Source organism: Enhydra lutris, unplaced genomic scaffold, assembly GCF_002288905.1.
Source record: "Enhydra lutris kenyoni isolate GAN:26980312 unplaced genomic scaffold, ASM228890v2 scaffoldscaffold33, whole genome shotgun sequence".
NCBI classification, from domain to species: domain Eukaryota; kingdom Metazoa; phylum Chordata; class Mammalia; order Carnivora; family Mustelidae; genus Enhydra; species Enhydra lutris.
Window position 1 is genome coordinate 2431378 of NW_019154117.1, and position 13001 is coordinate 2444378.

At 47.4% G+C, this 13001-nt stretch overlaps 1 protein-coding gene across 3 annotated transcripts in view; it reads right to left on the reverse strand.

Moving 5' to 3' along the window:
- The window catches only part of LOC111153662 (spindlin 1), an 80693-nt gene that overhangs the window by 34889 nt on the left and 32803 nt on the right, over nucleotides 1-13001 (reverse strand). Inside the window, exons 1-2 of one of the 3 annotated variants that reach the window (XM_022512814.1) lie at nucleotides 11623-11639; nucleotides 3750-3959 (exon numbers count right to left, since the gene is read on the reverse strand). In XM_022512814.1, coding sequence (XP_022368522.1) covers nucleotides 3750-3801 — 52 coding nt within the window. In that variant the 5' untranslated portion in view covers nucleotides 3802-3959; nucleotides 11623-11639. Of the gene's footprint in view, nucleotides 1-3749; nucleotides 3960-4816; nucleotides 5697-11622; nucleotides 11640-13001 lie in introns of those variants that run through there. The other 2 variants (XM_022512812.1, XM_022512813.1) reach the window with 2 other exon arrangements.

The following is a 13001-nucleotide window of genomic DNA, read 5'->3' on the forward strand; positions in this document are numbered from 1 at the left end:
GTGGCTCAGTGGGTTAAAGTCTCTGCCTTCGGCTCAGGTCATGATCCCAGGGTCCTGGGATCAAGCACCGCATCGGGCTCTCTGCTCATCAGGAAGCCTGCTTTCCCCTCTCTCTGCCTCTCTGCCTACTTGTGATCTCTGTCAAATAAATAAATAAAATCTTAAAAAAAAAATTAAGAAATCACTATACTCCAGGAAAAAAAAAAATGCCAAAAAAAAAAAAAAAAGAAGAAGAAGAAGAAAGTTATCACACTGCCTTCCTTGGTTCAGCACTGTCAGATCCAGGAGCAATGTGTCTACGCATATTACTTGTAACAGTGAAGGTAAACGTCAGAAGGGACGGAGTGCCTGCTTTCTGTCCTAAGTCTTCGGTACTACTTGACATTTTCAACAATAATTTTTTATTAATTTGATAAAAATGAAATCAAGGTTTTAAAATTATCTGAATGAAACACAGCAAAAATAGTTGCTAAATTTGAATGTTAGGCACATGGGTATGCATCATTACTACTCCCTGTACCTATCTGTATCATTAAAGTATGTCATAAAAGGGGAAAAACTGCAATCTTGAATAGACCAGTAAAAACGGAGGCTAACTCTAGGAAAAAACACATGAAAAATGTTGTGCCACAAAATAGGACTTGCCACCCGTCATTAGGTGTATATAAATTACTATTTTAGTGACCAATTTAATTCCAACATAATTAGATGGAAAAACCTAAGTTATTTTAAAATAGAAATTCCTAACATGTGGGACCAGATATATGAAGAGCGAGCAAGCACTGCATCTCCAAGTCCTCACCGATCACCCATGCTCTATGTCGAACACAGAGCCCAGGACTAGGGAGTGCCCAGTGATCTGTTTACCACTGTGGCACTTTTAAGGCAGGGCTCCAATTCCTCACCCTCCTCCCAATCGAGCATAGTACACACTCCCTCCCTTGAACCTGGGCTGGCAACACAGCATGAGCTGGCCGGTGTGACTCCCAAAGCTCCGAGCTCTGCCACGGGAGCCTCGCAGTTGTGCCTGTTTCTCTGGGCCACTCGCTCTGGGGATGCTGTCATGTCAGTCCAGCTCCCCAGAGGCCCAGAGAAGAGGAGAAAAGTCCCTGGGCTTTCTCTCCAAGCCCAGCTGAGCTCTGCTGCACCAACCCACCCAGGCTTCTCGCTGCAGGAGAAAAAGAAACCCTTTTGGGTGAATTTTCTTTATTTGTTAAGAGGGCACATGTGTAACTGACAGAGGAGTTTAAAAGCAACAGAGCCTTGATCTATGTTAACAGGAAGAATGACTTAAGACAATTTTATAAACAGTACTGATCTGGGGATCAGCAACCCTTCCAAAGTAGGATCTATTATCACACTACGGACGGAAGCAAGCGACGCCACAGTCTCACGTTCACGCGTCAAACAAGGGCCAAGGAGAACTTACACGGCACAGCTTTGTCTTTAGCTCTACAGAATGTCAAGGAAGGGGTGCCTGGGTGGCTTAGAGGGTTTAGCCTCTTGCCTTCGGCTCAGGTCATGATCCCCGGGGTCCTCGGATCGAGCCCTATATCGGGCTCTCTGCTCGGCAGGGGGCCTGCTTCCCCTCCCCCTCTGTCTGCTTCCCCCTCTCTCTCTCTGCCTGCCTCTCTGCCTGCTTGTGATCTCTCTCTCTCTGTGTGTGTCAAATAAATAAATAAATAAATAAATAAAAAATGAAACATTAGGGAGAAAAAAAAGAAATGTCAAGGAAGAAGAAAATGGAAGATCAGAGGACTGGCTGGGATTAACAGTCTCTCCCTTAAGAGCAACAGCATCTCTTGGTTTAGACCCTTCAGGTACTCACACCTCGGGACACATCAGTGTAATCTGCTCATTCTTCCAGGTGACAAGACCAATGAAGAAAACAGGAGTGCTGGGGCGCCTGGGTGGCTCAGTAGGTTAAGCCTCTGCCTTCAGCTCGGGTCATGGTCTCAGGGTCCTGGGATCGAGCCCCGCGTCGGGCTCTCTGCTCAGTGGGGAGCCTGCTTCCCCCTCTCTGCCTGCCTCTCTGCCTGCTCTGTGATCTCTCTCTGTCAAATAAATAAATAAAATCTTTTAAAAAAAAAGAATGCTGAATTCGGAATGGTGTGCATAGAAAGAACTCTGGAAAATGAATTACTATTTCAAATGACAAACGTGGGAGGTTTCACTGATCAACAAAAAAAATCTGACAGCAGGGGGGCCTAGATAGCTCAGTCAGTGAAGCATCTGCCTTGGATCCCAGGATCCTGGGCTCGAACCCAATGTCAGGCTCCCTGCTCTGCACTCAGCGGAGAGTCTGCTTCTCTCTCTCTCTCTCTCTCTCCCTCTGCCCCTCCCCACCGCTCATTCTCTCTCTCAATAAGTTCTTTAAAAAAAGAAAGAAAACTTAACAGCAATTTTTGCAATTAACAAAATAAAATTTAAAATATTTTACTGTAGGAGCGCCTGGGTGGCTCAGTGTAAGGTTAAAGCCTCTGCCTTCGGCTCTGGTCATGATCCCGGGGTCCTGGGATCGGACTCCATATTGGGCTCCCTGCTCGGCAGAGAGCCTGCTTCCCCCTCTCTCTCTGCCTGCCTCTCTGCCTACTTGTGATCTCTGTCTGTCAAATAAATAAATAAAATCTTTTTAAAATAAATAAATAAATAAAAATAAATTTATAAAATTAAATATTTTACTGTAAATAGTACAATCAACGATAACAATGCTTTTTTGTAGAACAGGTATAATGTGCCAGGCACCTAACTGAACCCCAACCTGCAAGCTCATTTATTCCTAATAACCTCAGCACACCCGTTTAGGTGATAAAAACCAAGGCTCGAGAAGACGTGCGGTGTGCTCGTATCTATGTGGTCTATGCGGCTGAGACAGACACTCGCAGACGGCTTACGCATCAGTGTCATCTCTGGCCCAAAGTAGTCTTAAAGACAAATGCTGAACAGTGAAATCAGTATTATCTTTACAAAAGAGGAGCTAAAATAAAAAAGAGATAAGAGGTACTTAAACATCTTAATCCCTGTGGCTCTTCTACAAGGGAATTCCAAACCCTACCTTAATAAATGTAAGAAATAGTTCTAAATCAAACAGTAACAATTTCTGTAGAATTCCTAGTTTTACCAGCATAACTCTCAGGTTCATCTATCAAACAATCTTAAAATGTTATGACAGACTTTTTCAACATTTAAATGTATTCCTGAATGGAGAGGAATTGAAGTCCTAAAGAAAATACCACGAACTTATTTCACAGTGTAGCCTGTAAGACTAACCTGTTCTAGCTGCATTGCCCGCGTCCCACAAAAGTAAGAATTAATTTCTATTAAATACTTGTTTCATTTCTATCCATTTCATTCCAATAAGGTTCCTTTAAATACACATACAAAAAGCGTTTCTCCTTAAAAATCACTATAAATACCCTAAATCTCACAAGCTCTAGTCTCACTTTCACTTCTGTCGAAAAGAAACGATCCATCTTTCCTTTCTTATAATCCCATCAGGTAGGTGTTTACAATTCACTTGCTAAATTTAGTGGACAGCTGTAACCTGTTAGAAGGTGAAAGACCACAGGAAAAATACGAACATGATCCCTGTCTTTCAAAGAAGGAAGCTGTTTTCCCCATGTATATGTCCGGAGTAATGGAAAGCACAGGGCTTTAAGAACAGCAAACCAGGGGAACTACGCGAAGGTACTCCTGGCTTTCCGCAATGTTTCACACTCACTACAGAGCGCCAGGACCGCACAGCCTACCTGCATCCGCTCTGGACCGCTGGCCAGGGGTCTTCCCGAATGGGGTCTTCATTCATCTGTATTTAAGTGAGCAGCACAGCTGCTGGACTAGGGTGAAAATTGAATACTCTCCGATTTCAAACTTTTCACAGAATCTCAATGTTCCTATTAATCCATCATCCAAGTGCCTCTGTTACAAGTTCAGCAGAAACATGTGGACTCATAAGGACTCTGCAAGACAGGGAAGTAACAGTTTGTTACTAGAACATCACAAGACCAAAAGTACCCTTACGTAAGATTTTAAACACGATGTCAGCTCTGAAATGCTTTGCCCAGAAGCCATTAGCCTTAGTTCCTCAGACCTGGGCGCCAAGGGCAGCAGCGCCTCCCAGAGGCCGCACAGAACACCACACTGCATCCGCCGCCTCCACCCAACTCGGGGGGCTGCCACCAGCAGTCAAGGGCGGACAACGGGGTGTCTGTGAGAATGGACCCTGCCATGGCCCATCTCCTCGACAGGACACGAGGGCCCAGCCCACAGGGGAGGAGGGGTACCAGCACGGGAACCAAGTTCAGGTCAGAACCTCAGCTGGGCATTGGTCAGCAGCCAGAGCAAGAGAAAGGAACAGGGCCAGGTCAGAGTGAGGGGCCCTGTGCACTCCCAGGCTTCGGGAAACCAGAGCAAAAGATCCGCGAAGCCGTTTATCCTTTCAGCCAAACTGGACTCCAGTTCTAGTCCATGCAGTAATACACAGGTGGAGACACGGTCTCATAAAACTTGAAAATGCTGCAAATCTCACTGAAGCCCAGGACTGCTCTGGGCTGGGCATACTCGGGTTTCACGCAACCCCAGGTGTTAAGAAGTGAAGGCAGTGCTGAATTCATTTTCTCGAGACAAAAATGTAACAAAACAGAATAATTAAAAAGCTGTTGGGGAGAGAAGAATCCATTTAACCAATAAAAATTCTTAAGTATACAAAACTTTTTATTATTCAAGGAAGATGGACTTAAAATGACCAAATCTTAGAATTCATGCATTCAGTGAGTATCCCCCATTTGAGGCTCAGAAAGGAGGGGGCAGTACACACCTCAGCCAGGAGCAGCGCATCTTCTGGACACAGCTCTTCCCCCACGCGGTCCCAGCGCTCTGCGGCCTCACCGCCCAAGGCCTGAGGAGCCCACGCCAAGGCTGACATGTGGCTGCCACCCATCTCCCATGTCCACGCACAGCCACGGGAGCCACACTCCTCGCTCCTGCTCAGCGCCAGCTCCCCCAGCAACTCATCCACGGACTCCCTTCCTTGCAGGGTCCTGCCTTCCGGAAAGCAGAACGCCACAGGGTCCCCCCACGCACATACAGCTCCCCACCCTGCCGCCCACACAGCCACGCAGCCACAGCACGGCCTGACATCTTGGCCTCCGGCTGCCTGAGGACCCCGTGGCCGCTCTCCTCCTCGGCACCACCATTCTCCCCCGTTCTTGGCAACAAGGCCTCCGCAAGTTGGCCCTCAGGTCTCCAACACCTTCCTTTCCAGCCACCTGCTCCCCACCCCACCATTGACCTCCAGGGTCACGCTCCGCACCTTCTCAGCACCAAGGACTACCACACCTCCAGAATCCTCGTTCCAAGTCCCCCTTCCCTCACCCAGCCACTCCCACCCCACACTTTCCTGAGGCAACAGTTACCCCCTCTGCGGCCGCACCACTGTGCCACGGTCCATGGCCTTCCTTGGGGACTACCTGCCCTCCTAACTGCTCTGACTCCTTGGACATGAACCACAACAGCTATTCCCTTGCTGTTCTCCATTTTCTTACCCTTCTTGTCCTGTCACCTTCGTGGCAAAACCCTGACCCAGCTCCCTGCCTACGGTCCACAGCTTTCGCCATGAGGCAGGGTCAACCAGTTCAGAGCCCGCCTCGAGCGAGCACACCCGGCTGTCCGCGCCGCGGGCAGGCACGGGGGACAGCCCTGCACACAAGAGGCCAGCCCACCCTCGGGTCGCCAGACCCGGACAGCGCCCTCCTCACTCCCCCGCCTTCCCTACCGGCTCCCCGCCCCCCCGCCCAAGCATTCTCAGCAGTGCTCAACGGGAGAACACCCCACGATCCTGCTGCTCTGCACAAAGCGACCCCGAAGACTTGAGGGACAGGTTACTCTGCCCAACAACCAACGTCCCCGGCCTCATGAACTAAACACGAAGAACCCGGCCTCCCGGCGCTGCTTCCCGCTGCACACAGGTCAGAGCAGGTCGCCGGGACGAACGGGTCACACCTGCTCTACTTGAACACAGCGCCAGGCCCACACCGAAGGAAGAGGTGCGGTGCGGGAAGGCGGCCCCCATCTTTCGGAATAATCCAGAAATGCGCTGTTCCAGATGCAGCTGATACTCCAACTGCCTAATCGCATCCTGACCCTGTGAGTCCAGAGAGGGGGCGCCTCAGTGCTGACGGGCGCCTGGCGTTGCTCTTCCCGCAGCTGCCATGGAATGCTCTGGAAACTTCCCAGAACAAATCTCACTCTTTCTTCCGAAAAGAGGAAAACTTAATTTGTTCCAAAAAAGGAAAAAAAAAAAAAAAAAAAAAAACCTTTTTAAACATACCTTTAAGTTACTCTATTAAGTGGTTTTCTGTCAACAAGACAAAGCAAAGATAATTTTTTTTTTTAAATTTTAAATGTTGACATTGTAAAATCTTATTCCTAGGAGAATAGGGAATTATAAAAGTTTTTTTCAAGTAGTACAGAAAATGCTGTCATGGGCCATAAAAAGGCAGTCCTAGGTTTGGAGGCCCAATGGACGTGAAGGTGAAAGGGCCACACATGCCAGCCCCCGGGGCGCCATCCCTCACACAGCATTGCCAGAAACGCCGCCATCAGGCCTCTGGACCTCATCCCCAGCTTACAGTGAACACAGGTGACACGGGAGCCACATGCAAGTATCCACAAGGCTAACAGGCCCCACTCCGCGGACATCCATGTACGGCTCCAGCCGGAGACTACAGGAGCCCCGAGTGCGCCGTCTTGGGAGGAAGCTACGCAACACTCAAGACGAGCGGAGAAATTCAAGGACACTGTGGCCTTACTGCTGGCCCCTCACACACACTTGTGAAGCTGAGGTGGTACACCCGAATATGGTCGTTCTCGGGAAACACGGACATTTCTAGAGGCAGACTGCCAGAAGGCCCGCAAGTAAATTTCAAATGGTTCAGGAAAGAGAATGAAATACATACACACACGAAAACTGCAAACTACTAATTCTCACATCTAAGTGAGGGGCGTCCTAATGTTACTCTTGGAACTCTTGTTTCAATTTGAAGTTTTCCACAATAAAAAGGTGAGGAAGATCCTGGATTTTCCTTTGCTAAATCCATCTTCACTCAACACCGCCAACTATCCAGGCTTGCAATTCCGCTAAACAATCTTTAAAATGTGTCATTAGGGACGCCTGGGTGGCTCAGTTGGTTAAGCAGCTGCCTTCGGCTCAGGTCATGATCCCAGCGTCCTGGGATCAAGTCCCACATCGGGCTCCTTGCTCATCAGGGAGCCTGCTTCTCCCTCTGCCTCTGCCTGCCATTCTGTCTGCCTGTGCTTGCTCTCTCTCCCTCTCTCTCTGACAAATAAATAAATAAAATCTTTAAAAAAAAATAAAATAAAATGTGTCATTAATTTAATATTCAAACTTGAAATTCTCCTTCCATAATAATCTTAAAGGGGACAAGATTCTCACAAACAGTGTCACAGAAAAACACTGTCCGAAAGCACACGCTGTGCGTCACACGCTGCAGCCCATGCGGCTGCTCCAGGCCTCACGGCCACCAGGAGGCACATACAGGGACCACACCGCAACACGAAAGCTACAGCAGCCCGCACAGGACAGGCAGATGGCAAGGAGCACTGCTGAGAGAATGTCCTACGCAAACCGTAAACTCAGAGACTGTTTCCATAAAGGAAGAGGGCACCACAAAACTCAATGCCACTATATCCTATTTCAAGAAAGCGTAAGAAATGAGTGCTTCCACGTTTCAGATATAAAAGAAGTAATAAACACAAAACAGAATTACATATCAAAGTATTTGCAGCCAGCTGTTATCATCAAACAGTGCTATTTATAAAAAGGAAATAAAGCTCCAAAACTGTTCAAGCAAAGATGTCAAGTCCCAAAGAGGTCTGGACCTCTGGACAGTTACCGGAGAAGTATATGAGAGCACTGATGGCCAAAATACGTCCAGTGTGAGCTGAAGCCTGGCCTGCCAAGAGTTGTCTGAAGGCTGTTGTCACAGATGATTCGACATGGGTGGGAGGAACACGTATGACCACAAACACATGAAAAACAATATACAGCTAAAATCTGAACAGGACCTAAATACTAGATAACATTCTTAATTACAATATTATAGTTATAAGGAAAAATATCGCTACTGTAAAAAGTGTCATACGCCCTGCATTTTACTGCAAGCTTTCATATGGCTAAACAAAAAAATCTCAGTGCAGGAAGTATTAGTGAATGGATCTCAGTGGAGGGTATACGATAGAACTCACATAGCTCCACATTTTCTGTGCATAGAAAATTTCATTTAAAAAGTCTCAGGGGGAAAAAATAAATAAATAAATAAATAAAGTCTCAGGGGTAGGGGCGCCTGGGTGGCTCAGTGGGTTAAGCCTCTGCCTTTGGCTCGGGTCATGGTCTCGGGGTCCTGGGATGCAGCCCCGCATCGGGCTCTCTGCTCTGTGGGGAACCTGCTTCCCCCTCTTCTCTCTGCCTGCCTCTCTGCCTACTTGTGATCTCTCTCTGTCAAATAAACAAATAAAATCTTAAAAATAATAATAATAAAATGAAATGAAATGAAACGAAACAAAACAAAAAAACAAAAAGTAAAATGTCTCAGGAAGGGGCACCTGGGTGGCTCAGTGGGTTGAGCTGTCTAACTCAGTTTCAGCTTAGGTCATGATCTCTGGGTCATGAGTCAAGTCCCTGTCTGGCTCTGAGCTGGGTGTGGAGCCTGCCTGGGATCCTCTCATATTCCCCCACCCGATGCCCCCACTCACCTGTGCACGTGCACATGCATACTCTAAAATGAATAAATAAAATCTCATTTAAAAAAAAGTCTGGGGTAAAAAAGAGCAGAGGGAGGAGAAAAGGCAAGTTTGGACCTGGTGACAACACAGGTTTACTGTAAGTGCTCAAAGGTCTGTGACTTATTTTCTAAGATGTGAATTTTTAAAATGGATTTAAAAAAAACAGTAAATGGGGCACCTGGGTGGCTCAGTCGGTTAAACATCTGCCTTCGGCTCAGGTCATGATGCCAGAGTCCTGGGATCAAGCCCCGCATCAGGCTCCCTGCTCAGTGGGGAGCCTGCTTCTCCCTCTGCCTGCCAGTCCCCCTGCTTGTGCTCTGTCAAATAAAAAAATAAAATATTTTTAAAAATTAAAAATTAATTTTTTTTTTAATTAAAAAGCAAGGGGCGCCTGGGTGGCTCAGAGGGCTAAAGCCTCTGCCTTCAGCTCAGGTCATGATCCCAAGGTCCTGGGATGGAGCCCCGCATCGGGCTCTCTGCTCAGCAGGGAGCCTGTTTCCTCCTCTCTCTCTGCCTGCCTCTCTGACTACTTGTGATCTCTGTCAAATAAATAAATAAATCTTTAAAAAAATGTATTTTTAAATTAAAAAGCAAAATATTTGTAATTCCTAAATCTAGATGGGGAACATACAAATGTTCAACTGCCTATTTCAACTCTTCTGTATGCTTGGAATTTTTCACAATAAAAAGTTAAGAGAGAAAAAGAATCAGTGGTTTCACTTTGTAAATCTAGAAAGAAACCCACTGGAGTACAACTGAGAACCTTCCTAGGTTTACTGGAAATTTATCTCCTAGAATTTACCAGGAAGTCCCAATGGAGGGCCCCTGGGTGGCTCAGTTGGGGCGGGGGGGGGGGGGCAGCTGACTCTTGATTTCAGCTCAGATCCCAAGATCCAGCGTCACAATGGGCTCCACACTCAGCACAGAGTCTGCCTGAGGGCTCTATCTCTCCCTTTGCCCCTTCCCCCGCTTGCTCGCATGCTCTCTCTCTAAAATAAATAAATAAATATTTGCAGGGGGGGGTCGGTTAGAAAAGAAAAAAGAGAAAAGAAAGTCCAATGGATCACATCTAAAGACTTTACAAAGGCCTCTGGAGCAGGCTGTACCTTTGGCTCAAACCTCAAAATTAAACTGAAGGGCTCAGTATGAATAAAATGTTGCTGATTACCCAGTGTCTGGCTATAATACCAAGAGGATATCTGAAGGCCTCCAGAGCCCAAACTCTCATGGATCGATAGAAGCAGAATGACTGAACAGGGGGAATCCCTTCACATCTAAATACCATGTTCTAATACAGGAGCTCTCAAGCGTGGACAAAATGCACAGGTGCCACAAATCTGGTCAGGGAAATCTCCATCTTCATTCTCCTGACCTTCATCTCAAAGACAACACCTCCCTCCACCATGAATGCACACAACAATCCACTATACTACTAGACCCTCTGACCTCCTCAGTAGGAAGCAATCTTTCCATCCCGCTGCCTGTGTTGTAGATCTCAAAGTCACTTTTTAAGATCATCAACACTTTTAAATGATGTCACATGGCCTGCCACAGACCAGACGGAACGAGAGCAGACCAGCTGGTGGGTCAGCAGTCCTCCAACTGTGAAAGCATCAGAACCAGTGATGCCGTAAGACAAGGAGCTGGGCCAGCCCTGGTCCAAATTCCAGGGAGAGTCCCTCTACATCCCTGGAGCTTCTGGAGTGACAGGAGTCTCTGTGATTCATGGTGGACCTGAGATGATTTGTGCTAACAAGATGTCTCAGAATGGGGCTGGTCACACCAGAAAGACCAATCACGCACGGGACTGGAGGATTGAGGCACTGAGTCCCAAGATAGCAGCCCAACTGCTAAGGGTCAGCTCACCCTGATGGCCAGTGGTCCATCAACCTCGCTTCATGATGGAACCCCAGTAAAACTCTGGACACGGAGCTGAGATGGGCTCCCTGGTCAGCAGCGCTCCAACTCCACATACAGCTACACAGCCACAAGCAAGGTAGGCAACGCTCCCGAATCCACCAAGAGCACTACAATCTTCCATTTCAGACCCTCACAGACCTCACCCTGTGTTTGTTTCCTCTTACAGCTGGTCCTGATTTGGATCCTTTTCCGCAAGTACACACACCTTTGATTCCAGACCACTGGAAATCAAATGAACTGTTTTCCAGTGCATAAAAACACTATGTTCACACTATACTGTAGCCCAGTAAGTATAAAACAGCATTAAATCTAAAACAATAAATAAAATTAAATCTAAATCTAATAATAAATCATTAATAAAATATAATCATTAAATAAATAAAATCATTAAATCTAAAACAATAAAAAAAATACCTTCTTTTGAAAAGTTTATAGCTAGAAACTAACCATTATCTGACCTTTCAGCAAGTCATAATCACTGACGAGATCCTGTAACAAACAATGGAAACGTCTGCGACTCCGCAAGAAGTGCCGAAGCACGACGCCGGGACAGGCAGCGAGCACGTGCTACTGGGAAAGCGGCGCCGTCTGCGAAGAACAGCGTCTGCAGAGCAGCACCGCGAGGCTCAGTAGCGGAGGGGCGCCTACAGAGTGCTTTTCTGAATTCTGCAAGATCTTCCAATAAATCATCAAATCTGAGGGGTCCATGGGAGCCTCAAACTTGGGGCTGGGGTCTGCAGCGAGGACAGCTGTGCGCAGGATAGCGCCTCAGCCTCTGAAGTCCAAGCTCCCTCAGGGAGCCGGCGCTGTAAACACACACAGGTGTGCAAGGCTCCCCAGCCTTCCCTCCCACTGATGACCTGTCGACTGGGATGTGAAGGGAGAAAAGTCAAAGACCACCTCAATTTATTTCTGGATGAGCATCAAAAGCCAGATGATTCAAGGGTGCCTGGGTGGCTCAGTGGATTAAAGCCTCTGCCTTCCGCTCAGGTCATGGTCCCAGGGTCCTGGGATCGAGCCCCGCATCGGGCTCTCTGCTCAGCGGGGAGCCTGCTTCCCTCTGTCTCTCTGCCTGCCTCTCTGCCTCCTTGTGATCTCTGTCAAATAAATAAATAAAATCTTTAAAAATTTAAAAAGCCATCATTTAAGTATCTTAAAATATAAAATTTAAATGATACTTATATTAATATCAAGTTGCATTTAACATATTAATAAAGAAGCCAATGTACCGTTAAATTTGATTTGTTTTACAACCTTAAATATAACTGATTTCTACCGTGATCCCTTCTACTTTATTTACTGTATTCAGAAACACTACAAGAAGGCATCCACAGGTTTCAGCAGACTGCCAAGAGGACCATAACCACTGACCACAAGCAACTCTGAAACCTTCCCAGGCCACCCGCAGGCACCATGTAAAGAACACACAACTCCCAGGAGGGAGGGACTCATCACTGAGAACACCCTCCTGAAAGCCAGAAAATCAAAATGAAATCTAAAAGAATACCCCAGGGGCGCCAGGGTGGCTCAGTGGGTTAAAGCCTCTGCCTTCGGCTCAGGTCGTGATCCCAGGGTGCTGGGATGGAGCCCCACATCGGGCTCTCTGCTCAGCAGGGAGCCTGCATCCCTCTCTCTCTGCCTACTTGTGATCTCTGTCAAATAAATAAATAAAACCTTAAAAAAAAAATACCCCAACAAGAGCTATCAGAAACCAAGATTTCTTACAGAAATGGCTAGCTCCAGGTCAGGTACAGCACACACAGGAGGAGCCAGGAAGACATCCCCAGAAGGATGTCAGAAAGGGGGTTCTCTTAACCATTTTCTTAAGTTCCGTACATGACTGAAAACTTCCATGACAAGATCTAGAACACGCACACTTAGAAGGCATCGAAGGACCTAATGGGAGCACTCACAGGGGCAGGATCCAGGGAGGTAAACCCCACGTCCCGAACAGCTCAGGTCACGGAGAGCAAGGGGTGGCTGAAAGGCTGACGGCTCTGCTAGGAGCTGAGGACCAGAGCCCCAGGGCTCTCGGGGAGCATCAGAGCAAGGAGAGGGCTGTGAACCCAGGCTGCTGTGTCCCTAACTGGGAGCTGCCCGCTCTCTCAGACGCCTGGCACACACAAGCGTAAATGCTCCCCAGGAATACCATCCCAGACTCCGCATCACTTCAAACAATTTTTAGAACGTAACGTACCGCATGAGCACACGTGTGCACAACTGGCCTCCAGTGACAAACATTCACAGAAACAGCAAATAAGAGTGAAAACAGAAGGCCA